The 27,221-nt window shown below is 36.2% G+C and overlaps 1 protein-coding gene across 1 annotated transcript in view; it reads left to right on the top strand.

The window, feature by feature from the left end:
* The window catches only part of EYS (eyes shut homolog), an 826,250-nt gene that overhangs the window by 594,631 nt on the left and 204,398 nt on the right, over positions 1–27,221 (top strand). Inside the window, exon 36 of the mRNA XM_065631328.1 lies at positions 11,465–11,694. Coding sequence (XP_065487400.1) covers positions 11,465–11,694 — 230 coding nt within the window. The remainder of the gene's footprint in view (positions 1–11,464; positions 11,695–27,221) is intronic.

Genomic DNA, 27,221 nt, shown 5'->3' with positions numbered 1-27,221 from the left:
GTGTCAAAAAGAGGACAGGCACATAAAGGGACTGAAACAAACAAACAAAACCAACCTGTCTCTGTGATGTGCAAGAACTCGTTGAGACACACATGCTTCAGACCAGATCTCTGAAGCCAGTTTTCCGCATTTTTCCTCTCTCCATTCACTGTAAAATTAAGAGGTAAATAGGAGAAGATGCTACACTACTCATACTCATACAAGTTCCTGGTTGACATAAAAGTGTGTTGGCATTCCTTAACTGTCAAAATATCCTTAGAATCCAAGATGTAATACGAAATTTTTACATCTGTAAAGAGCTAGGCCGAAGGCCAAATGACATTAGTCAATTGAAAATGCGGTAATTTCTTAGAATCAACTGCCTGACATATTTCACTGATGGTATAAAATTGAGTCTTGTATAAAAATTAAGTGATTACACCTCTTCAGTTTCTGGGCACTATAAACATGAGTGTGACATCAGTAACTGACTTCCAGTGTTTACCAGTTGTAAAATCCATTTCATAAACCAGAAGATAGAAAATTTTCTTGGCTGAATTAAAGTTGATAAAAGAAATTCACCAGATTTCATCAAATTTGAAAAAAATATTAATTAGAATAACATTATTTTTGAACAAACTTACGTGTTTTACTAAAAAAGGTATATTTGTACCTTCTAAGCCATCCTAAGCGCTTTGGAAATGGCTAAGCACAATCTGCTTGATATGGTGGATTTTATTTTTGTCATTTATATAACGAAGTTAGATATTTTGAATCATGAATTCTAAGTGAATTGTCCATTTTTTTCACAAGGAAATCAAGAAAGTAATAAAGAAAAAAAAATATATCTTTTAACATTCTGATTTAATTCAGATGACAGCTTTCTTAAAAGCTTGTTCTGCTGATATGCTGATGAGGATTTGGCTGATATTCTGAAAATTAACCTGCTTTGAGATAATGACCCTGTTAATTCTCCAATATCAATGCTTTCAATATAGATGGCCTTCATGACTTAAAGTTACTGAAGGAAGGATGGCAGAAAGACGTAGTGCAATTTGAAAGTAACAATGAGAAGTATTCACTCACTCTGTCATTGAGAATATTCTCCCAGTTTTGCTGTGGATTTCTCTTTCTCTCTTGCTTTAACACTTGTTTTGTAGTTGGATAGATCAATGACTTCTGGCAACTGGTATTGCCTAGTCCCAAATCATAAGCAGGTATTTAAACCTCCTATGACATAGCATTTGGGTTCAGGCACTGTTTAAGATAACCAAAAGCTGTTGAGATCAATAGATGCAAAATATCAACTCATTTAAATGTTACCCTGGAACAAGTTAACCACCTGATAATTTCAATATAACATACTTTTAGTTTAATATGTTCTCTACCTCCTTATGATCTTGCCATGTCACAACTTTCAGCTGATAAGAAGATGGGAGGGTATTAATAATTCATTTTTAGCATTTTTCTGTTAGTAATCCAGGTTGAGGAAAGGCGGCTCCTTAATTATTCCTAGTCTTAACATAAACTATTTTAGTGCAGTGCAGTGGCATGTTGTTGTTCTGCTGCATTTTATCTTGATTCTTGTGCAGACAGTTTTGAGTACAGTTCCGCAAATTCAAAGGAAATATGGAAATCTGCTGTCAAGGTAACTGGAGTTTCCTCTCCTTATTTCTTGGTTGTGAACTCTTATGTTTTTCTTGCCATTGTTCACACTAGTAATAAACTTCTCAGTTGCAGTCTTGATGATGCTGCGTGTTACTATCTCTCTGTGTTTTAAGATATTGCTAAACCAGAGTCACATTCTCTTGCTAATGTTAAATATCGGTCTCTTCATTGCGAACTTAGATTACTTAAAGGTTTAGAAAGATCACTTTAGGCTGTAATAGGGTAAACCAAGCTCTGTCTTTTGCTGTAAAGGTACATTTTGCATACCTGAAAATGATTTGGGATGTTTTTCAGTTATATAATCAAAACATGCATGATTTTAAGCATGACAGAGTGAGTACTAGGAATTTGTCCTCACTTGTCAGAGTTAATTTGTTCAGTTCCATCTGTAGTCAATGGACAAAGGTGATCACCTATTTTACAGCAGGCTGAACTAGAGATGCCTCTCTCTACACATAGATCATCTACAGCGAGAACCAAGGTGATCAGCTCGTGCAGGTTTCCAAACTCTTGGGCAGATAATGTTTGATGAAGTGAATGCTGTCCAAAGAATTTTATTGGCAGATGAAATGTCTTCAAATATTTAGGAGGGAAAAGGTTATTTTGGGTGTCATTTTGATGCCTTGGAGAATTTGGAATTGAAAAGAGATTGAAGATGATGTCATAAGCATTGAACATGTTAATTACTCTGTTATTGATTGTTCTTGGTACTGCTGTCATTGCCATTGTTACACTATTTGTTCACTCTCAAGTAAAGTGAGAATGCTCATTCCAAAACCACATTGAGGCCAAAATTCGAAGAGTTTTCCAATTGCATGAAAGAAAAATATTCCATGCTCCAGCATTTAACAACTTTCCTTTAGGAAGATCCCTTTAATAAGAATATGAATGTTTTTAGTGTACACTTACAGTCATTTCCTGCTAAGATGAGAAGCAGGAAAAAGCAACTACCAGCATTGTCTTTTACACTAGGATGCTCTAAAATATTATATTGCTTTAGGGGAAAAAAATAAAATTAAAATTAAACAGTAGCAGGCAGCAGATAAGGTTTGGAAGGGACTTTCAAAGGTCATCTAGTTAAACCACCCCCACAATGAGCACGGACATGTTCAACTAGATCAGGCTGCTTGGAATGCCATCCAGCCCAGCCTGGAATGTTTCCTCTCTGGGCAACCTGTGCCAGTGTTTCACCACCCTTATTGGAAAAACTTCCTTTCTCATGTCTAGCCAGAATCTCCTCTCCTTTAGATTAAAATCATTACCTGTTGTCCTATCATAACAGGCCCTGCTAAAAAGTCTATCCTCATCTTTCTTATAGGCTCCTTTTAATTACTGAAAGGCCTCAATAAGGTCTCGCCAGAGCCTTCTCTTCTCCAGGCTGGACAACCCAAACCCTGTCAGCCTGTCCTCATAGGAGAGGTGTTCCATTCCTCTGCTCATCTTGGTGGCCCTCCGATGGACCCTCTCCAACAGGTCCATGTCTTTCCTGTACTGAGGGCTCCAGAGCTGGATGCAGTACTGCCAAGGTGGGCTCCCACCAGAGTCAGTAGAGGGGCAGAATCAACTCCCTCAACTTGCTGGCCATGCTTCTTTTGATGCAGTCAGACATGATTGGCCTTCTGGGCTGCAAGTGCACATTGCTGGCTCATGTCCAGTCTTTCATCCACCAGTACCCCCAAATCCTTTTCCGCCAGGCTCCTCTCAGTCCTTTAATTCCCCAGCCTGTATTGATGCTGGGGGTTGCCCCCACCCAGGTGCAGGACTTTGCACTTGAGGTTCACATGCGCCCACTTCTCAAACCTGTCCAGGTCGCTCTGGATGGCATCCCATCCTTCAGGCGTGTCAACGACACCACTCAGCTTGGTGTCATCCACAGACCTGCTGGGATTGTTCTCACTCCTACTGTCTGTGTCAGTGATGAAGATATTAAACAGTATTGGTTCCAGTATGGGCCCTGAGAAACACCACTTGTCACCAGTGTCCATCCAGACATTATGCCATTGATCACTACTCTCTGGATGCGACCATCCAGCAAATTCCTCATCCACCAAACAGTCCACCCACCAAGTCCATATCTCTCCAATTTAGAGAGAAGGATGTTGCGGGGGACCATGCCAAAGGCTTTACAGAAGTCCAGGTAGATGACATCTGCAGCCTTTCCTTTGTCCACTGATGTAGTCACTCCATCATAGAAGGCCACTAAGTTGGTCGGGGGGACTTGCCCTTGGTGAAGCCTGTTCTTAAGTACAACCCATTACCCAGATCCACTATGAGCTGTTGTTCACTCTCTCATCTGTGACACATACTTTATTGACTATAAAATCATTTTTCCTCATAGAAAAAATGTACATAAAGGCCTACTATTTTAGTTCCTTATCTGTTACCTTGTAAAATAGTATTTTGGAAGTTTTCATAATATATTTTTTTACTCTGTTAATATTATGAGGGGTTTTTTACGTGTCATATTTACAGTGTTCTTCCTTATACACTCAATAAGAATGCAGTAATATTTCAATTAAATGCTAGATTACTGATGAATAAATGATGTTTGTTTTTATGCATGCCAGCCATTCTGCAGCATTAAAATATAATTAGAAATTAAGTCTAGAATAAATACTAGATAATACATTACAGTACTCTGCATTTTTAACTCTTTCTGTACTAATTTCTACATGTCTGTCTCATCTGTCTTGCAGGCCAGCTCTCGTGGTAATTTCAATAGAGTTTGATACAGAATGCCTTTTTATATTTCCATATCTCTCCAGTTAGTCTTTGAATAGTAGAATGCTTTCTATTTGGCAATCTTAATTAATATTTATAAAGCAATGTAGGCCTCCCCTACTTTTACTATGTGGGCAAGCATTATTTTCAGCACATTGAGAAATGAATGCAAAAAGAGTTTAAGGACTGTGTTTGTGCAATTATTTAGATGCCTAAACTATTCTCATGTGAGGCACCTAAAAATAAAGTATGAACTCTCAAAACTGCATTTTATCTATAAGGTAATCCAGGGTGCATTGAAGTTCCAGCCTGCCAAAGTATGTGTTTCCATGCATTTCTGCAAGCCCCTTGATTATCTTGGCAGTCCCCATCACTCCTGTTAGGGTATGAGAGTGCCTTTCCTCATCCTTCAAAAGTGTATCTCACAGAGGGCAAAATGTACTAGGCATGCCCCGAAGAAATGATACAACTGTACAAGACACATCTAACAGTGCTACATATCTGCTTTCCCTTCTTATTCTTCAGATAAATGGTGAGTTCACTGTTCTGATTTATCAGACACTTGACTTCAGTTGTGTCCTCAGCTTGATGGAATGGTGGAATTACGAAATTGCCAGACTGCTACTAGAAGTGCTGTAAGAACTCCCCAAACCCAGTCTCTTGGTCTGTTCTGCCTTGCATGGAACAACCATTCATTGGGTTGAGTGGAGAAAGGAATATTGTTCCCATATGGTTCCCCATGGCTTGGGTTAGAATATTCATCTATGTACAGACTTGGATTTTTCCACTATATCAATTCTGGTTTTTTTAGTATACCTCTTGAAGCACTTCATTTTCTTTCTTAGCAAGGCAGGACTCTAGCCATCTGGAGAATCTTTACTGTGGGCATAGACCATAGCCCTGAGAATTAAAGCGCAGAAATCCTACCCAAGATGAATTATTACATAGGATATCAATTTTATATCCGGGATCAAGAAGCGATTATCCTTTATCCCTCACAGACACATTGTGCTACAAAAATATGCCATAGGTAGATCTTCCATTTTGGAGTCTAAATTGTGGATGGCATCATGGAGGTAGAAGAACAACTATAGCCCTTGAAGCTAGAGAGAATCTTTGGTAAAAATTAGTGACTTCATTCGGAATTGTGATGTGATAGACAGCTCTCACAGCATCTCTGTTACAGGAACTCAATTTACCCAGTAGAATTTACTCAGCTATTCAGGACTGGGAGAATTTTCAAGGAGGGAATGAAAGTACATTCCCCATTCAAAACCACTGGTTTCAAGAAACAAAGTAGTTGCATAAATCAACAGAAAAAATGCAGTACTCGGGTATTTCAAGTGCTGTATTTCTAAACAGCAGCCAAGATGAAACTGGGAAGTGCTTCTCTGTGACTATTGACTAAATGTAAAAAAGAAAGCTGAAGTTCAGACAGATTTGAGATTTGCATAAACTTCAAAAATTTTAAGATTTGCACATTGGTCCACTCAGTGCTCTGTAGTTTTGATTGCTCTCCTTTTTTTGAGTTTAATGTTTGGATGATAGAAAGTAAAGAAAAACTTGAAAAGGAGGATGGGGAAGGCTACAAAATGGCAAAACCAAGACAAAGTAAAGATCGGTGCAAAAACCAGAGATATTCAAAGCTCATTTACTTCTGCAAGCAAGTCAAGTAAAAAGAGAACTACATTTGGTACAGAAATTTTGTTCTAGAGAAACCATTTTTTGTCATGCCCTAAACCTAGGGGCTAAGAGATTTTTTTTTTTTTTTTCAGATGTCATCTAAGGAAAATTCACTTTAATGACTTTTTAGGAAAGCCTTTGCTATTAAATTTTCAACATAAAGAATTGTTGCTGTAAATTGTGTCACATTAACTTGTTTATCTGTTGCAAAGTCTATGGTATCTACATACTTTAAAGCAAACAGAACAGGAATGTCTCTTAGCACATGTATTCCTCTTTCTTCTTTCCTCTTTGACCTCTCTTTCCATACCTGACATTTCTTCCCGTATCTGGCATTGCTATGCATACTGGAGATTGTAATTTTTTCTTTGGATTTGTAAACCAAGCTTTCATAAACTTAATTATATCTGTTAATTGCATTCTCACACCCTAGGCTGCATTGTATATTGAATATATTATTTGCATTGCTAAGAGTTTGCACCATTAAATGAGATGCTGTGTGTGCTAAAGCAGTTGCAAATGATGTTATACCAACTGCAAATTTTTAAATTGAAATCCGCAACTACAATATCACTGAGTTCTGCTACCAAATGTTGCGCCTGGTAGGAGAGAGAAGCTGGGCTCATAGCCTGGAAAATACACTTAGAATTGGATTTTTTGAAGAGATAGATCTGGTCGTTAGTCATCTCTGTTACAAAAGCAGACACCTGATTCTTTCAAATCAAACAAAGACTGGGATGGGTGAGGAAATAAATTTCATATATAAACTGCTGAACAAAATGATCTCTCTCTGGTAATCTCTTAATTTGTTTCCTCAGTTACTCTGTTGAGTAATTTAAGTGGTTTCTACAGTAGGGTAAGTGTGCAGATACACTGTTCCATGGATTCATTGAAATCAGTGAAATGCCATTTAAAGTATTCTTCTTGACATGGTTGTGAACAGGGAAATAAACAGTCTGTAAAATGTTTTGTTCGTTCTTGCCAAATTACACGCAAGGTTTTAATTTTTTATTCCTGTTTAGATCAACATTTCCATGAAGTACAGTTGTTTTCATTTTAATAAGGTTTTGAAATTATAATCTATCATGCATGCTAATGCCCTTGAAAAATATTTCTTTTGGCTCCCAAATCTAAAACATTTCCTTAAAATAATAGTCTGTCATAGCCCAAGAAAAATGGCATCTACACACTTTTCTACCAAGCAAAATTGCAAATAAAAGCAGTTGCTTCCCAGCACAAATTACTTTATTGACAAGCTAAAAATACAAACTTCCTTATCACACTTATATCAGATAAGGTTAAATCCATTACTTCAGTAATAAAATGTTAAGTGCATAAGTACCAGAAGATATAGGCAGTGGAGATGTTATCACATCATTGGGACTCCCATGCCATTGCATGTCTCATCAACCTGCTTCAGCAAAAATGTCAGAGTGCTTCTGCAGACATGGCTGCCACCATCCTGATAATGAATGACTTTGGGTACAAGTCTGCTCTCTTTGCAGATCTCAGTTTGAAGTCCATTATACAGATAAATCACCTCTATGAGAAAAAAAAAATAATTCTTATATTTAGGTGGAATTTCTTATATTTTAGTTTGTGTCCATTGCCCCACATCCTTTCACTGGCCATCAGCGCGAAGAGTCTGGCTCCATCTTCTGCCCTCCTCTCCCTCTCAGGTGTTTATGCAACTTGACAAGATCCCTATGAACCTTCTCTTCTCCAGGCTGAACAGTTGCAGCTCTCTTGGCGCCGGTCATGGTCACTGGCCCCAGCACAGAGGTTAAACCAGCAACACTCCCTGGCAAGGCTGAGCCCCTGCACTGCCAGATCAGTGCACAGCTGAGGCCTCCCAGATGTTTTCTTAACTTTTTAATCCACAGTGCCCCTAACCCCATACACTAATAATTTTGGGCTCTTTTTTAAGAGAGAAGAAAAGCACAGGGGAGTGGGAAACAGGGCTGGGTAGGGTATGTGTGCTTTTGGTTTAATAACTTAACATTAAGCGCTATATTCCTGCCATTCAGTTGATCATATATCTTGAGTGGTAAAGAATGTAATATGAAATAAACAAGACTTCAAATTGCACTAACATCTATATTTAGGCAAGCATTTCAAATTTCCATGCACTCAGCTACAAAACACAAGCTTACAAGACTCTAAAATTCAGCTGTTTGAGCTCATCTTAAGATTAAAAACAATGTGTTGTTGCTTATAGCAAGTTAGATCATCTTCATGTGCATTGTTGACCTGAAAGGCAGTGACAGGCTGGGGAATTTAAAAGAAAAAAAAAACAGAAAATTGTGGCCTCGTTGTCTAGTACCGGTGAATCAAGTTTTGTCTGATTTATTTTTGTTACACTTTGTCAAAACTTCTAACACCTCAATTACTAAATTACTTTAAACACTTCCCGGCTCTTTATTCAAACAAATGTTTTAGTTAAACTGGGTTGAGCTGGCATCATTATTTATTCACAGCAGCAGCTCGAATGGCTTGTGAGAGCAGCTGCAGACGTTCGCCCCACTAACCAGCCCAGGCAAACTCCTCCACTTCTGCAGCAAGGCAGCGAGCTGCAGGGTGCCTGGAAGCGATGCTGGCACGTAAGCAGTCAGGCACCATCTAGAAGCAAAACATCCAGAACAACACTGCAAAGGCTGACGCACTGCGAGAGACAGGCAAATGAACCGGGGGAGAAATCAACCTGCCAAGAAGCTTTCCTCTCTTTCTTCTCTGTGGATCAGAATGTCATCCAAAAAATGAAGCGAGGCTGCATTGCTTGCGCTCATAAAATTTCATTTGAAGCACACTCCTGTGATTCTGTTTTAGAGAAAAAACAGTAGCTTGCCGCCTGAAAGGGGATCTGAAACTTCCACAGCTGGAAATCAGTGCTTCCAGTGGATACAAGAATGCATAACCTGCCAGTCAGGCAGATTTCCCTCTCGTTCAGTATTTTACTCCTGATAGTAGCTGTGACCAGATTCAGAAGAATAAATTTTGTAATGGTAATCTACAGGATTATCTGTCATTAGAGAAATGGTCTTTCTAATAACTACTAGTGAGAGCTTAGATTATGCCCTGATTCTTCCCCAAGTTTTATTTAGTTTTTGTTCTTGATTTTTTTCAGGAGGAACAGAAAAATCAAACCCAAATCCCAGTAATAGCTGCCAATACATTCCTCCTGTAAATGTCTGATTTCTTTACATAAGCCTATTATTAGTTCAGAGTTTCTCAAAGATATTTAGTTTATGTTAGGGGAGAAAATGAAGATTTTAATTTTTTTTTAATCAGTGGTTGCAATCTCAGCAGCAGGTGACTAAGCATTTTTAATTTGCTGTGCTAGCTGTGTAGATGATAACATGTTAGTGTACTTAATGCTGCTCTGCATGGAATAGCCCATATGAAGTTCATGTTAGTTATTTCCCTTAGGAGAAAAGGATGGTTATAAACCCAGTAATTCCTTTGTTGTAATTCTATTCATGTAAATGGAAATGTCGTTATTCTACTAATGTACATGGAAATAAACAGAAAGTCACTATTTCTTAAAAATCTTTAAAAGCCTCTCCAGAATCTTTTGGGGATTTGTTTTGAGCTTTCTTGTTTGCCATCTTCTTGGATGCTTTTCTCTCATACAAAGCGAATGGCTTTTAACTGCCTTGAACTCCTTGTATCTTCATTTCTAAACACCACAGTGCATGTGTTTTTGCTGTCTTACATTTTGGACACAGTCTGTGTCCCTACTTCAGTGTCCCCCTCTAGTGGTTCCCTTATCATTATTGCTCTGCACGTCTCCACTTTGTTGTCTCATAAGCCCTGTGTCCCTTTTGCTCTTCCCCAGGGCTCCACTCCTTTATTAGTCACTGTGGCTTTCTCTGGATCCCTTAGATATGTACTTTGTCCTAAATTATTTCTGTCCTTCTTCTGTCCGGCTTCTTTTCCTTCCTGCCTGCCTCCCAGCATGTATCATTGTCTTTGTGCAGGTTTTACAGGTGCTGTATTGATGATTCAGAAAACTGATTTTTTCATGTTCTCATTTAATGAGAGTTACACATGCTATACTTAACTGGAATGTATTATATTTTTGTCTTTCACAATATTATGAAGCTTATTAGTACTTTATAAAACATATATTCCAAAAAGTAAATTACTGAAATAAGTTTTCAGGTTGTTATGACTAAATGGGTAATGTAATTAATTCAGAAGCTAGATCTAAGAAGACAAATGCCTAAGAAGACAAATGCCAATGCAAAGTCACACTGAAAGGGTCCCATCACACCACTTTCATCACTCTTGTTTTTTATAAAGCTGGTTTATACCTCAGTTTTTACTAAACTAAAAAATAATTTGGCTGTTGATGTTTAATACATTGTCAGAAGTGCTGACTTTCACTTTCTATGATGCCTATAAACCATTGCATGACATATATAATTCCTATGTTCTGTTTTAGCCAAAATGTCAGTGACATTTCAGTTCAATCCAGTCTCCCATTCTCCATTATGATACTCTATTTGTACAACATTAAGTCGTAAGAGAAATATTCAGAAAGTATAAATCACTAATGAAGTAAAAATATTAAAATATTTTATTGGATTAATGTTGCCAAATTTTAGAATTAGAAGTTGCCTTCTGGAAAAAAGTAGAACCTTTGAACTTAATGAAATCAGAGAATGTCTAGCTCTTATGTAAAATTTAATGAGAACTATTTTTCTTAGTTGTGCAAGCTTATTAAAGAGCCATTAATCTTCTTGTTACTTTTGATTCCTTTTGTTTTGCCTTCATTGTAACAATTTGTGTTATACATATAAGAGTTGTTCTGGTTAGTAAATCAGTAGCCTTAAATTTGTATAGTTTTAGTGAGCCACAAGTTTGTCTCTCTGGATAAAATAAAAAGCAGTAATAAACAGAGTTGATAATTAGGACAAACAGATGGTATTGGTAACTAATTTCTAGCAACTGTGATAGGAAATAACTTAAAAAGAGGAAAATTATTAACATATCAGTCTAGTAGTTAACACGAGAGCTCAAAAATTATGAAGAGAAAGATAATGTCATTCTAAACAAGAAAATTTGTGGTAAAAAATGAAAACAAAACCATATTTGATAATTCAGGCCTGTATTTTTTAATCACTACATTCTTGACATCCACTGAAAAGGAATTCTGAGAGCATGTACAAACTGTGCTACATGCATGGAGGTAATTTCTTGCTCCCTCATGGGGAAAAAATACCTTCATTATCTTTTTACTAGATTTCAGGATGGGAGCTTGATTTGAGAATTACTGATGTACTCACATTTTCTTAAATATAATCTGAATTTCTAAACAAAAAACCCTACTGTTTTCAAATGAAGCTGAAGCGTAGTGGCAAAATTATGTCTCATGATATTTTGTTTTGATGTATTGTCTCTATCCTTTCAGGATTCCTAAACCCACACATCTGTCAACAGCATTCCCTATGGTTTCTTCTGATGTGCCTGAGTTGCCAGAGCCTGTTGTGCCCTCTCAGATTTCCCCTGAACTGCCATCTGTGTGCCAGGAAGGAATGTGCCATAATGGAGGGACTTGTCATCCTCTCTCTCTGCCTACTGGTGCCACCTCATTTCAGTGCGACTGCCCACTGCACTTTACTGGTCGGTTCTGCGAAAAAGGTAGTCATGGTCCATTCTTTCTCTATTAGTTGTGAAATGCAAGTCTTATGCTTCTTTGGAGCAGGAAAAGGGGAAGAGGTAGTGATCCTCATATTTCTCAGCTTTCCTTTTCACTTCCTGTTGGTAACCCAGGAGTAGATGCATTGAGGTATTTAGAATAATTGGAGGGTAAGTTGGGTGATATCAGTCAGGCACAGTTGGAAGAGTTGCAGGCTTGAGTTAATGAAAACTAAAAAATGTTATTTGTGCAAATTGTTGTGCACAGTGTTAATGCATGTTATGCAACCTAATATTTCTGGGACAGAAGAAAGTTAATATATGTAAATAAGGAGATTTCCTCAAAAGATGATATGCTTTCTATTTCTACAGATTGTTCTTTTTTCTCCACTGTGCCTGGTCCTTTGTTGAAAAAGGCTTTTTTCACTCTGTAGCTCATTTATATTTCTATTGTATTACTCTTTCTTTTAATGCAGAAATTAGTCAAAACATAATTTAATTAGAATTTGAATAAAGTTAATTCTTTGAACAATTTTGGTTTCTTTGTAAAAAGAATCAAGGCTGTATGACAAACTGATCAATAACAGCCAGGGTTTCTGTTTTGTAATTGCAATTGTTTTGCATTACTGCTTTTCAGAAAGTTCTTTTTTATGACATTTTCTAGCTGCCTTCAAACACTGTTTTGACTTTTAAGGTACATTGAGTTATAAATGGCAGTGGATAATTCTCATAGTAATTAAAGGGCATTACTGGTACACAGGAAAAGAACAAAAATATCGTCTAGATTATGGTTATATAACTGTAACATCCTCCAAATGAACTTCCTATGGTATAAAATACAGGCACCTGGAGTTAAAAATGCCCTTGTCAGGCTGTCGGTATATCTGAACTAACATCACCTTGTATTACTGTCTGAAAGTAGGTCATTACACTCACTATATGTGAAAGCAATCAATGACTGTGAGCTCAAAAAAAAAATTGTCATGTGTTGCTTAGATATCACAGAATGTTATATCTTTCAGCCTTTCCCAACTTTGTAATAAATTAAATCATATATTTTCACATTGTCAGTGTTAAAATTGAATTCCGTGAGTATCTTCTATGCATTTGGTATCTGAGCATCCTATTTGCACTTGCTTTCAGTACATGGCAGCTGTGCAAATGGCACTAGAATCCATAAAATAGTGGAATGAAAAAAGCGTGTTTCCTTCAAATGTAACTGATTTAGTTACCATTCGGTGTGTTTCAATGAAGTATTTTCAATATTTCAATGAAGTGTTTTATTTATTTACATACATTTTATGTGTCAGAATTCCCTCCTGCAGTCCAAAGAATGCATTTGGCATCCTTTGTATCAGCATCATCTGCAGTATTATGGATGGGAGCATATTTTGGCTTTTCCTGAGGGTTAGGCCAGGAGGGTTTTTTTCTAAGCAAGGTTAAATTTGAGGAGTTTGACAGGCATCTTGTAGTAATAGGCCATATCAGTTTATATGCACAGCCACTCTGTTGGGTGACACCTTGTCTGGAGTCCACTGGTGCCTTCTACCAGTGTCTGATTGCTGCCTTCTTCTGACCTAGTCTTACCTTCCAGTTGACCTGTCAGTGCAGCAGTCTTCTACAGTTTGGTGCTTTTAGTGAAAAATGACATAATCTATGTTTGAATCGTATTACATGGGCTGAGTACTTACCTCTCTGTGCCACAGACTTTCGTAGAAGTACCTTCCGGCCCATTGACTAAAAAAGCTATTCTTGAGTTTGCTCATTCAAAAATAAATCATCCTAAGGCTTTGAAGTTTAACCAGTACAGGCCTGCTGAGTTCATAAAATGGGATAAGTTGACTGTCTTCCAACCACATTTCGAAGGGAAATTCACATGTTTATTTCACTGTGTAACTGAAGAGGTCCCCTTCTCTTTATTTCTGTGACTTTGTTTCAAAAATCATGTGTGAATATATGACTGAATTATGACTACCTGAAGAGCAAATTAAAAGTAGGAGACTATTATAGTAAGTTGCAATTGTAACCAAATATCTGATGATATCTGACATCCTACGTTTGACAAACTGGTAACAATTCCATTCAATAAATCAGAATACAAGATTACAAAAAAAAACAAAACCAAAACAAAAAACGTGAAACAAGTAGCTCCTTTTGAGAATATAATCTCAGCTGTATAATTATATCATCCTTTTAATGGTTAAATGTCTTTCTTTTTTTTCTAAAATCAGAAGAGATGCCATTTGTTTCACTGATGTTTGCAGGTATGCTTGGTGATGAGATTTTAGTAGTGATTCATTTTTCTGTATGGGGTGTCTTTTAACAGTTCTGGCACTGCAAGAAGAACATTTCTTTTTCCCTGTTGTGTGAAGAAGATGAGTTAAAGGGTTCCTCTTTTCACAGAGCTCTGCTTTTACCCTCTGCAACCCCACCGTCAATAGAGGGAATAGCCTCCTTGGTGCTGAGCACTCCCGGGTCAGCCAGGGCTGCCGTATGTGACAGGCTCATCAGCAGCTCACTGGGGAAGCTACAACCCAGGGCATGTGCTGTCGCATTGCATGTTTATATAGATCGAGATCAGATTTTATGTATCCTCCATTTAGTGGCTGAAAAGTAACTGAAGCATAATGTGATATTATTTAATCCTGTAGTTTCAATGAGATTGATAATTTAGTGTAATGAGATCAGAAATTGCCCAGCTGAACTTCCATTATAAGCCTTTGATATTCAGGGACCAGTTCTTCAGGAAGTCTCATAAGTACAGGAGATAAGGGCATCTGTAATCATTTTATGATTATTTACCATAGACCTTGCAAAGGAGAAAGTAAATTATCATGTATGCAACCCAGAAACTTTGCTCCGGTCAAGGAAATTGTCTCTTAACCCCTTAAAGATAGCTGTGATCTTTTTTAATGATACTGTAATGTATACCTGTACATTTCAGTAATGTAAACTTGAAATCATGTTAGACAAGGTCTTATATACAACCCCTGTGTAGATATCTTGGCTTCATTAGAATGCGTGCATTTGCTTATTTCATATCTAGGTTAAGATATACCACTGAGTTACTTTGTGTATATTTCTGACAACATATAAGACCGTCTTCTATTGTAAAAGTAAGTGAATGTCATTATCTAAGTCATGTTGTTCAATTTGATAGCATCATATTATATGCAATGTTGCATTTTCCTATTAGATTGCTTCTTAACTAATAAACTCCAGCAGCTTGTTCTGCCCTTACAGGAAATATGTTCAAGTCGTAATGCCATCATGGATATATTAAAGCCCAGCCAGTTTATTTAAATACATGATGTATTTACTCTAAATGATCATATACCTCTGAAAGCTGAAATGTCCTTAAATGATAATTTTGAAAAGTGGAAATCTATCTTCATTTTTCTGAGGAAAGAGAAAATCACAGATATGAATGACTGTATTTGCTGAAGTCAGACTGAATATATCAGCACTGGATATATGCCAACTTACACAAAGTGAGGATTTAGTCTAAAGCATATATATGCAACCAGCTGAAGCCTCAGTTCCCTTTAACAGTGCTTTCAGTGTTTCCTTTTTAAAAATTTTAACTACAAATTACCAAAGTGATCCAGAAAGGAGAAATTGCTACAAGCTTTATTTTAAAAACTCTAACTTTAAATGCAGTGTAGAAAATTTGCTGCTAGCATAAATTTAATCTTTATTGTGGAGCTGTGTTTGCTAGGTCAAACAATAGACAGGAAGGATTGTGTAGATAAGGAATATGGTGAAGGGTAGGTAGTGTACTCTGAGCTGCTTTTTTTTCTTTTTCTTTCTAGGTAAATAAGCTTTTTGACTTTAATATGAAATATATCATTCTCTCCTCCCTGAAACAATTCTTTGTTAGCTAAGCTGTTTTATCTGCTTCATTGCGAAATCCCTGCACGAGTGGAAAAAATGTAATGCTTCTGCTTTAGCATGAAGGCAGATGGTTGTCTATTACTGTAAAGTTCATAGTGATAGGTTTGGAATATCACTGTCTTGTGTGTGAAAAGAAAGCATGTCCTTGACTGTTAATTATAAGATTAACATTTTTAAAGTCTCAAAAATTTTTAGTATTCTGTAAAAGTTTTATAAATTGTTCAATAAAAAGAATATTTAAATGCCATGTGTTAAAACAGGAAATCTGTTTAATTTGATATGTTGCCTCTGTATATTCTGTACATTACTTAAAGGTCAACTCCTTTGACAAATCTGCAAAACCAGGAGTAAAATAGGAGGCTGTTACAGGCATTTATCTTGCAACAGCCCACATGGAGACTTTGCTACATTTGTTCCCCAAGATATGCTTGTTGAATTCCTGGTTTGTTGAGCGATACTTGATAATATCACCCTCAATGTTTGAAGTTTCTTTTACTGACATCTTTTCTAAACATTGTTCCTAACTTAACCTTTCTAACTTGTGTCATTGACTAGTATCATTCATCTCTGACAATTTTTTTTGGTCTTTTTTTCTGTTTGGTTTTAAAAATAAATGTAATTAGCCCAACTTCTGTGATTTCAGCCATATTTAGAAGCATACAATCTCATGTATCCAGTGGGTCATAGATCTCTTTATCTCCTTAATAATGTTTATACTGTGTATGCATGATTTAAAACAAGTCTGTGACAATTTCTGTCGAAAAGAAGGATGAGGAAGTGGGAATCATATAAAGAGCTGAGGGTGAGGAAAGGCAACCATGCATTCATCTCCACAATCAAGTCTCAGTTTGAGGTATCCAGAAAGGAAAACAGGAAATTGTTACCCCATATCCTTTGTTTTTCCAGAGTTCAAGCGTTTTAATTCATTTCGTCTTCCCTGAAAATGATTCAAAACCCAGTAGGACTCTGCCACCAGAAAAGGAAAAAAAAAAGTGTTTAGAGATATGTATAAACTTCAGTAATTCATTTGATGTCATAAACCACAGCCAGTGTCAAAACTCATGAGATACCTATTGATTTCCCACAAAATAAACATTAATGCTCTAGCTTTTGGGCTAAATTTGAAAAAAGTTTTCCCTTCAGATTTAGAGTGTCTTTTTAAAGGATGACATTAAAAATTAAGAACACAGTAGGCTAGTTAAGAACAAATGAGGATTTAGCCAGAAATCAAATAACTGTGTGTATTGGCTTTGATGCACTGGTTGCTATTATAACAATTTTAAAGTGCGTGTAGGAAATAGCTAACCATTCCCATACATTTTGGATGGTAAAATAAAATTCAACAGAAAAACTATAAACTATTTTGGTGCGCAGTGCAAAAAGGAATTATCTAAATTAAGTTTAATGTTCTCTGCACTTTTACGCATGGATATAATCTTGCACTTTGATATGAAACAGGCAAACCTTACGAAGTGTAACTTGTTAACACTTCACAAGAACCTGCATCTGTGAGTAGTCACGTTAGCTGCACAGTCATTTAGCATACGGTTCCAAATTTCTTCCTTCTTAGTTCACAAAATTATGGAGAAGTTTTTGAAGATGTCTAAAATATCTCCAATCTGATGCCATCTTGTTTTATCAGTTACTGCATATCAGATTTTTACTTGCTGTGGTTAATTTACTGAAGTGTTTTTGAAATGGAAGGAAAATAGGATTTTGAGGGAAGAGCAGCTGGGTTCACAAGAAAGTGGTGAAGAGATTTGCAGCTAATCTTTCTTCTGCCCTTCTGAACAGAGTTTTAGTACCACCTCAAAAGTAAGTGTCAGTATAACTGAGCTTTAATACAACACAATACAATATATTATTACATTTTCTTCTAATTTAGAAACTATGTCCCAGATCCCATGGAGTGTGTAAGCTTTACATGTATTTAACTGTAAGAGTGTAAGTAATTTGTGTGATTTGTGTCCTTAATGTTAAGGATGCAGGTATTCAGCTACACCAGATCCTGAATTAGAATCCATCCATTCTGTTCCTAGTTTGGTCATTTATGTCGCTTATCAGTTAAAAACAACCTCAAACCCTTCTAGGGGACTTCATGAAATTGCAAAGGAATATGGCAGTTTTCTACGGTTATTAAGAATAGATTAAAAGCATGATTAAATGACAGTGTAAGATACAACTTAGTTATATCTAGAGGGAAGATAATGAGAAAGAAGGAGCTTGTTGAGTTAGAGAAAGAGCTCTTCAAAGCACAGACCAACTCTAACAACTGGTGTTCCAGTCTCTGCAAAGCTATATACCACTGCACTGACACTTCCCCCCAAAACATGATCCTCATAACAGATATAGGATCTATTGCTATATGGTATATTATAGAGCTATAGGGTTCTCTTACTGAACAGAGAGTTGATACACATTTCAGAAGTCTGCTCTGAAAGAACATTATGGAGCCTGTTGGGCACTAATTTATTTGAAAGATTACTGTGAAAACAGTTAATAGTGATATAAACATTTTAAACATTTGTCAGTTTGCTAGTACATTCTCTATTTTATATTCACATCTATTCATAACCAGTCATGAGCCATTTAAAATAATTAAGCATTGTTTTAAAGTATTGTTTAAAGGTTTGTATTAAAAATGAGATAGCTGTAGCATTTTGTTATAAAGGCTTGGATAAGCACTCTTCAAGAAGCTGTTCTTTTATTTCTGGGAAAAAAAAACAATTGATAAAAGCAGTAGAAACCTCTTTGTCTCATGTAGATCAGACCTGTGAAATTTTGGTATTTCTAGTATTAGGCTTCTGAATCACTATTTCTTTAATGTGGATGAAAGCTTTCTTGTCATAGTAATCTTTAGGAGAATTGAAACAATTTGATAACAAATGCTATTTTGGACAAGAACAGATAACAGAAAATTAAATAAGAGCAAGTTTAGAAATTTTGGGAACAAGCTTTCTTCCCTTGATTTTTTGCTTAAAAATGTTGATATAAAAATTTATTGTTTCTAAAGCTTGTAAGCTATTCAGCTATTCTCCCAACCTATTCTCCCAACTCCTTCGAGTCACTTGTCATACAAAGATAATAATTGTTGCATAAATGACAAATACTTGCTTTCTTTTTCTTTCATTAGTTCTCCATTTATGGCATTTTCTGGAAACACCTTCTTTCAGTAACACCTGAATTGCTGCCTTTTGTTCTGTTGGTGCTAATTTGCTGATAATCAAGTCATCTAGGGAAATGTTATCTGTCTCCTCAGGCAGTATGGCAAAGCTTATTTTCTGAGCTTGACTCATTTGCGTTCTTCCACGGGAAATACCATGTAATAAAGCAGCTGAGGTATTAAATAATGTCTTTGAGCTTTATTACGTAGCCTGTAAGAAAGATACATAGAAGACCGGGTTTGCTTTTGTAGAACAGAATAAACAGTAGTTAGTCAGGCCTTTTACCAATGAAATCACCTGTGTTAAAGAGTTAGGATGGCAGTACATTGTGCTACCTTGACATTTTGATTTCAAGAATGCTGCAGTTAAAAACAAGGGAATGTTTCATTCCTGGATACAAAGATGTGCAGCTGTTGGTCTGCTCCCAGGACACCTCTCCGAAGCTTCAGCTAGCTGAAAGTGTGAAGCAAACATCAGGATTCTCTGGGGCCCTCACTAAAGCACCCTGCTCCAGGACAAGCCAACTGGAAGATCCTTCCATGTCACCTACTTAAGTGAGTGGTCATTTTGAGAGTACACAGGCTACTTACATGATGTTGTTACAGAGGAAATGGTTTTGCTGTTTCCTGGCCTAAGGATAAAACTCTGACTTAACCATGAAACTCCAAATTATTTCTAATTAAGAGTGCCTGACATGTTCCTTTTTATGCATATTCATGGCACACTGGTGCTTGTGCTTTTATAAAACCTCAAACTATTGCTGTTTAAACAGCGGGGAAATTTGTAACATAATGGTTAGGAAATCACTGTTTTGAAGCTCCTCAAGATAGTAAACCTCCCATTGAAGAAAATGAGTCAGCTTCTCTTATAAAACATAAAAGCCAGTTTTTCTTCCCACCATAGTAGTTTCTTTACATTTTTGTAATAACAGTTTGTGATGAAAAAGTATGCAATTATATAGCAAAAATATTTTAGCTATTTAGCTAAAATCCTGAATTTAGGTAATTCAGCATTCAAAAGGCGAATTTCCTAGTGGCACAATACACATATATTTACATTCTACATGCATGTAGATCAGTTTGTGGAGAATGTGTGAGAGGTTCGAAAGGTTGGGAGAATGTAGTGTCCCCTTGTATTTCAGTGGAATTTGTGAAAATACTGAATACACCATCAAACAGAGCAAAAATTTAAGGCATTGCCCAAACAGAAATTACTGTCATATTCTTACTTTCTGTTAGATCCATATTTAAGACAGCAAAGTGCAGAAATGAAAACAATTTTCATATGTGAATTGTATTGTGCTGTATCAAGAATTGTCTTCTATCAAGAATTTTCTTTAATGATTTTTTAGCTCTATAAATGACAAAATAAAACCACTGTATTATAAATAATTAATAAAAACCCCTCTTGCATATTGAATACAATGGAAACTGTGCAAATATGGGAAATATAACAAAGAAAATAAAGGCAAGCATTCTATTAGCCTCTACCAAACATAACGGAAAACTATAGATTCATCCAACTTCCAAATATATTTGCCAACACATGGCATTATCCTTAATACTATTACATAGAAATAATCATAGTTGTAGTGACTGTTTCTTTTTATTCATACGAACAATCTGTTTCAGTAACTGGTGAACTATAGTGAAATAAAGAGCACAAATCAACTAAAAAAATATGAGTGAAATATGTACAATGTGGCAAAGTACAGTATTTAAAGTTTCTTTTAGAGTTTAACAGCAGAAGCCTAGTTCCTGTTGAAGACCTGTTTCTTCACACACATTTTCTCATATAGCAGTATGCTGTTGTTTTGGGGGTATTTTCAGAGTACAGTTGCAAAACGGAAAAAGTTTATCACTGCAGGTTAGTCTGACGTTTAAATTACGGAGTTGTTATTTTAATAGAGAAAACAAACCAACCAACCAAACACAACAAACAAACAAACAAACAAGCAAAAAAACACACAAGAAGATCAGAGTATTCCCACCAAATACAGGTTTACTTTATTAAATATGTTGTTAAGACCACAGTAGTATCAGCATATAACTCCCTCTGTTTCTGGAGGTTCTTATATTGGAGTTTCATAGGAATTCCTATTATAATCTGTTAATTCTGCTCTTGTTATGAAAGTATTTTAAATCACTCATTAAAATATTAATAAATAATAAAGGTGCAGAAAATCAAGGATTTCCATGCATTAAAAAAATCAAGAAGGCACATTCCGTTCATTGTTCTTTGAAATCCAGCAGACTGCATAAATCTCTTCCTTTAAAGATGAATCCAGACAGACTCAAGACAGGAAATAAGACGAAATTCAGTTCTAAATGATCAGAATCATTCTCCCATTTTCCATTTCTGGAGGGCAGACTGGGTGCAGTTGAGAATAAAGGGAAGAATGCCAGCCCAGATATAAAGCCTGAACATTTCCATGAATAATCCAGATACTGATGCTTGAGGGCCTGAAATTTATCCAGAGATGCTGAGGAGGAAAAAGATTTAAAAGGAACAGTAACAATAAATTTTGCCAAACCAGAACATTGTGATCCAAAATATTGGCTCAAAATGTGTTTGATGTACAGGTCACCCTTGCTTTTCTTGTTTTGTTTTGTTTGTAAAACCACAAAGAGCTTCACTGGGATTTAGGTACATTAAAAAGGTGATTAAGCCTTTGTTCCCTGTTAGATATACTAAGAAGTTGATGACATTCAAGGAAAGGAGAGAGGAATAAGGTAAAGAAACTACTACTGTGTCACTTAACAGCAGGTAGGAGAGATTTCTGAAGTTGTGTGATAAGGCAGCTCAGCACTGAAAATATTATTGAAATACTAATATAGAAAAGCAAAATAAAAGTGAAATGAGGAGTTATGAAGAAAAATATAAATTGGCATTACACTTAATCTAGCTGAAGGTATCTTAAAATAATTAAGAAAAAAATCTCTGTGCACAGAGAGTGCTAATAAGAACTCAGAACTATCTGAGGAAGGAAACTGATGTTCTCTGCTTGGCATTTGCCATAAGCTCTTTTAGCTTGGGGTGTTATTGTGTTATCTCAGTGCAGTGGAAGTCTACTAGTTTGTTGTTGTTAAAATGAGGTTTCAGCAGGGACCTTACCAACTCCTGTATTTCTCTGCATTTTCTGTTACCTCTGAAAATGCATTAGATGTTTTCTGAATTTCCAGAACAGAGACTTTCTTCATTCTTTCTTCTAGCTCCAGTGGTGGCACGCTGAAATCCTGCTGAATTGTTACAGTTTGAGGAGCAGTAGATTAATACTCCACTATTATATTACTGTATTTTATTTTTCATATAAACAACTTTCCAAAAGTATATAGACACTAACTCTATGAATAATGGTGAAGCTTACTTGTAATAATCAATAAGGCTTAGTCATTGTGCATGACATTAGGGTTTTTATAAGTTCTGGTAATATCTTCAATCTATGCCACGATTTTTTGCTCATAGAATGGCTATTTTCATTCTCCGCTTTATAAGGTGCTCTCCTAATAAAAAGTGTCTTCCCCCTTAACATTTGATTCATGAGTCTTTAAGAGAGAATGTAATCAGACAATGTCTGTCTACCAAAAAAAAAAAAGTGAGGGAGAAAAATGCTGAAGGCATCTATGGAAATACTGTGAAATGTCATTAGAAGTAATGTCTTTGCTAATAACAGAAATGCTTCTTACTGAACCTGACCAAGACTGTTTCTTCTTTTCTCTTCTTTTCTTCTCTTTTCTTTTCTTTTCTCTTCTTTTCTCTTCTTTTCTTTTCTCTTCTTCTCTTTTCTTCTCTTTTCTCCTCTTTTCTTTTCTTTTCTTTTCTTTTCTTCTTTTCTTTCTTAATGTTATGTTGCAGACCATGAAATATTGACAGCATGTCCTTATTTATCTTCCGGCTTTGTTCCCCCAGATAGTAATAAATTGGTTATATGCTATCGTGTATATGCATATAATAGACAAAAAGCATATAGAAACACCATATTCCAACTTTTTTCACTTGTTTATTCTCCTTTCTGTTGTAGCCGTTACAGCCCTTTCTGACTTGCAAGCCCCACCCTCCCCCAGTGCTGTGTGAACAGAAGAGGAAAAGATTGACTCTGCACCTATCTTTTTCTTGAGCCACAGTATAAAGAAAGGGATATTTTTAACATCTCTTTACATTTGACAATTTCTTGTCACTCTTACATGCACGACAGTCTACCAAAAAGACCACCTGGTCTTAGGGTTTTCAGTCGTCACTCGGATGGAAGGTGATCTCTGCCTGGTGCCTGCCTACTGTTACAAACTTGCATTACTTTTTTCATAGTCTGGTTGTGTGGAAAACATTTCTGGTTGAGGTTAAAGGTGGTTGTGGTGGCCCCTGTGGTGAGAAGGTCAGGTCAGCAGAACTGTTGTGTACTGCATCCCATTTAATAGAGAATGTGGGTGACACAAGAAGTTAAAGTGAGGTTCTTTACTACTGATGTTTTTACTAAATACTTAGTGGAAAAAAATACTTCTACAAAAAACACTCCATTCAGTTTTCCCATTGCTTTTTTTTGCTATCTGCACACACTTAGTGTACTTTGTGGTTATTGTGGTTATTTACAAAAGATCATGACAATAACTTTGAAAATGAGATAACACTTACTAAACAAAATCTGAATTCAGTTATCTCTTGGTAGAAATCTGGGTGCAATTCTAAAACCGGTCATATTTAGTCCAACTTTTTTTCTTAAAAGTGTATGAAAGTTTTCCTATTGTCATCACTGAAAAAGACTGAGCTATGAAGTCTCTTCCTTTTGGGGGGAAAAAAATAAGAAGGCAGCTTTATTTTTGTTGCTTCCATTTATCTTTTCTATGCTATTTTTTTTTTTTTTTTAATTCTGGCAGAAAATGGAAAACTTTGTAATAGACTGAAGGTATGGCAGCATAACTATTATATATAATAACTACTCAGAAGAGTAACAATGAAAGCAAAAACTGAGAAAAGGTTAACCTTCAAATATCTTCATAACGTTTATAAATATTCTTTCTTTTGCCCCTAGTGTTTTTGGACAACAGCATATGTAGAATAAAACAATTAAGTTTCTCTTTCCATGCTTCACTACATCATGTTATGAGGTCCTTATTTGTTATACTTCCTTTTCTAATCCTGGGATACCTGATCATTCAGATCAGCTGCTTTTGAAAGCTAATATAATATCATAAAGAGCACGAAGCTCAACTGAAGTAGCACCTATCATGATGTTCAAAATAAACAGAATGCAGTGAAAGAGAAATGGAAAATTTCACGGAAATTTGGGCTGAAATTTTATTAACCAGTCGGTCACTTAAAGAGACAATGTTGGGAAACAATTGGAGAATTTGAATAAAAATCTGAATAACTTCATTTCTATCAGTGAGAGATGATTTCAGAAAATGTATCTAAATATTCGTGTTACAATATGATGCTAGTAATTACTGTGCTTTACTTGTCCTATCTTTGACCACAAAACCTATAGTCTGTACTTTGTGTTTTTCTGCTGGTTCCATAAGCTCTTCTCTCAAAAGCTGCAGTAGCTTGCTGCTTGTTTTCATCACTTTTGTGACCATTGGACCACCATAAATGTGACACAGCAGAGAACAGTATACACCACCCGCCTTAGCTTGGTGCTCTGCACGTCACATCAGATCTACTATAAGAATAAAGGAAAGGGGGAAAGGATTTAGGGAAGAACAATAACACATACGTTCTGAGATGGTCTGAATTACTCTAGTGAGACCACAGAAATGGTTTTCTTTGTCTACACATACAGGATTATAAAGCTGAATAAAAGGTACCAAAGAAAGCAACCATCACCAAGGTGGATCGTAGAGAGATTGGTTTCCAGAGAGTTTGACTTGGAAGAGAGATATTTTGGAGAAAGATGATGTCAGGTAGCTTTGCAGGATTAGTTTCCTGGAGCCAACTATTCAGTCGTTTCATGGTAACAGTGGAAGAGGTATTTGCACAGACAATGTTCAGTGTAAGGGAAAAGATAACAAAGCCAAATGTACTGAAAGAAAAGTAAAATAGACTGTCAGAAATCCAAGACACTGACTGTTTCTCAGTCAACACTGTATTTGAGGAAAGAAAGAAAATCAGGTAAGAAAGTTAAAAGAGCGTCCTCCTGTGCACCCTCAAGTAACCCTACAGTAATTGAGTAGAGCAAAAGCCTGTTCCTGGGAGTAGCTTATGGAGAGTGAGTGCTTCAGGACACTAGAAGCAGCTCCACGCATGCTCTACAAGAAACTGATTTTCCAATTACTGATGTATTTTTTTTTCTATTGTAATCTGACAAGTTCAGTGCTTGACAGAGAAACTGTTACTATCAAATAGCGTAGAGGACTGAAAATCAAGCTCTGATATATTCTTGAAAAAGCCTCAGACTCACTGTATGACCTTGGACTTCTGTTCCTTCACTGCAATTCTTGCTGTCCTTTCTTCTGCAGTTTTTTTTGGGATGTGATTCTGTTTCCCATATAATAATTCACTTTTCCATTCTTTATCTAGATATTTTTTAAGATTTCCAAGACTGCCTCAAAGAGGTACATATTTACATCCTTTTCTAATCATTAGAAGTCTCATACTCCGGGTCAGATGCCTTTGAAAGCTAATACAGTATCTTAAGGGGGATGAAGCTCAATGAATTAGCAGGTGCTGTCAGGTTTCACACACTAAATATATCTGACAGCAATCATGTCCCACAAAGGTAAATTCCAAAACCATTTTTTCTGCCAAGGATCAGCAGATCACCTAGAGAAGTCATGTTTTCATAGACTGAACCAACTGTCCTTAACTCAGTACACAACAGTTAGCACAGCAAACTCATGAGAATGCTTGGGAACAGTAACCTAATAGTATGGCTGCAGGTATGTCTGATCAGCAGTTTTAAATCCACTGCCCAGTATTTAAAACCAACCACAGCTACTCCATGTGTTTTCAAGGATCCTATTTTTTGTGTTTTCACAAAACACAAACCTTTAATTTTCTTTCTCTGAAACAAGCACATGTACCTTTTTTTTTTCTTTTTATTTTCCCAGAGGAAAATTTCTTTCCTCAAGGGAAAGCTTATTTGGATTTGAAAACTCAATACATTAATGTGCAAAAGAAACTTGAGGATTCATTTGCACCGAACAATTTTAAAATATGTATTTTTTTAATATCAGTACTATCAATGTACACCAAATAATCATAATTCATTCTTGGCAACAAAATCTATGTGTTATTGATGAAAAATATGCTTGTCAGTCCAGTAATTACACAAAGGCAATTTCCTTCACTTTTAACGGAATCAGTTGCACACTTAATTAAAAACACCCTGTATCTTGGTGCACCTTTCTTTGGTGACTGGCTGACACAAAAGAAAACATCCTCTTATAAGCTGGATACTCAGCATATATTCAACATATTAAGAAATGTAAAGTAGCTCTGATATGTGACTTGTCTTGAGAAAAATCTTAAGTTCAGAGTTTATCTGGTTTGGTAGAGATTTCAGAATCTTACATTGGAAGAAAATCTAGACTCCATAGTATAAGTGTTACTTGCCTTGCTAGAATATATGTCTTTTTCATTATATGATAACTTTTATTATATCATATTCCAGATCAAGTATCCATTATTGGCATTTTGAGTTATATTTTGACGAGATGCTGTGTGATTGCTCCACTCTATGTATGTCCTTATGATCAGTGACAGATGGTCATGCTCTAACTTCATCTGAGAAATCACTGGTCTTGAAGGAGTGTGTGAAGAAATCATAAATAATGTGATTTTATTAGCATGGGAATTCACACATTCGGGAAAATTACTACCATCTGTGTGCATTAGTGCAGCATCATGCCTTGTAGACCAGATCTGATTCTTGCCCTGCCAACTCTGAATAGAAATTGAATTAGTAAGTATTTTTCTGTGCAAGATCATGCAGACAGGCCTCTGTGTGTCCATCCAATTGCTGTCCCTGGAATACCAGAAAGACATTATTACCAACATTTTCATTTATGGCTATATGTCAGAGGATTCTGATTATGGTAGAAAATAAGGTCATTTTAATAAGGTAATTTTATTATATGACATATCATCTACAAGAAGAAGGTTTGTCTGGAAGCTCACCATCTGACACCAGATGATATTTGCCATGACTCACCCATCAGGTCTGCAGAACACCATAAGAGAAAACTTTAGCAGACATACTCTTCTTATAGCATAAGTGGGAAATCAAAGGCTCCATATGACCAAATATCTTTTAAAGACTTGGACTTCAGTTAGGAGTGTGTCTAATTAGGCTTTGGTTAGTTCCTAAAATACGGATGCCAAGCAGAATTCAAACAGTTGGTTTCTAGAGCTTAAATACTTTCAGCATCCCTTCTCAGTATCCTACTATTCCACCTGAATCTCTGGTCATAAAGTGAAGAAGCTCTCTAAATAAACAAACAACCTTTTACAGACTTCAGAAACAGGTTCACTTGTCTT

The sequence above is a fragment of the Caloenas nicobarica genome, chromosome 3, assembly GCF_036013445.1.
Source record: "Caloenas nicobarica isolate bCalNic1 chromosome 3, bCalNic1.hap1, whole genome shotgun sequence".
Classification (NCBI taxonomy): domain Eukaryota; kingdom Metazoa; phylum Chordata; class Aves; order Columbiformes; family Columbidae; genus Caloenas; species Caloenas nicobarica.
Note: the sequence above shows the minus strand (reverse complement) of the source record. Positions and strands in the feature narration are given on the sequence as shown.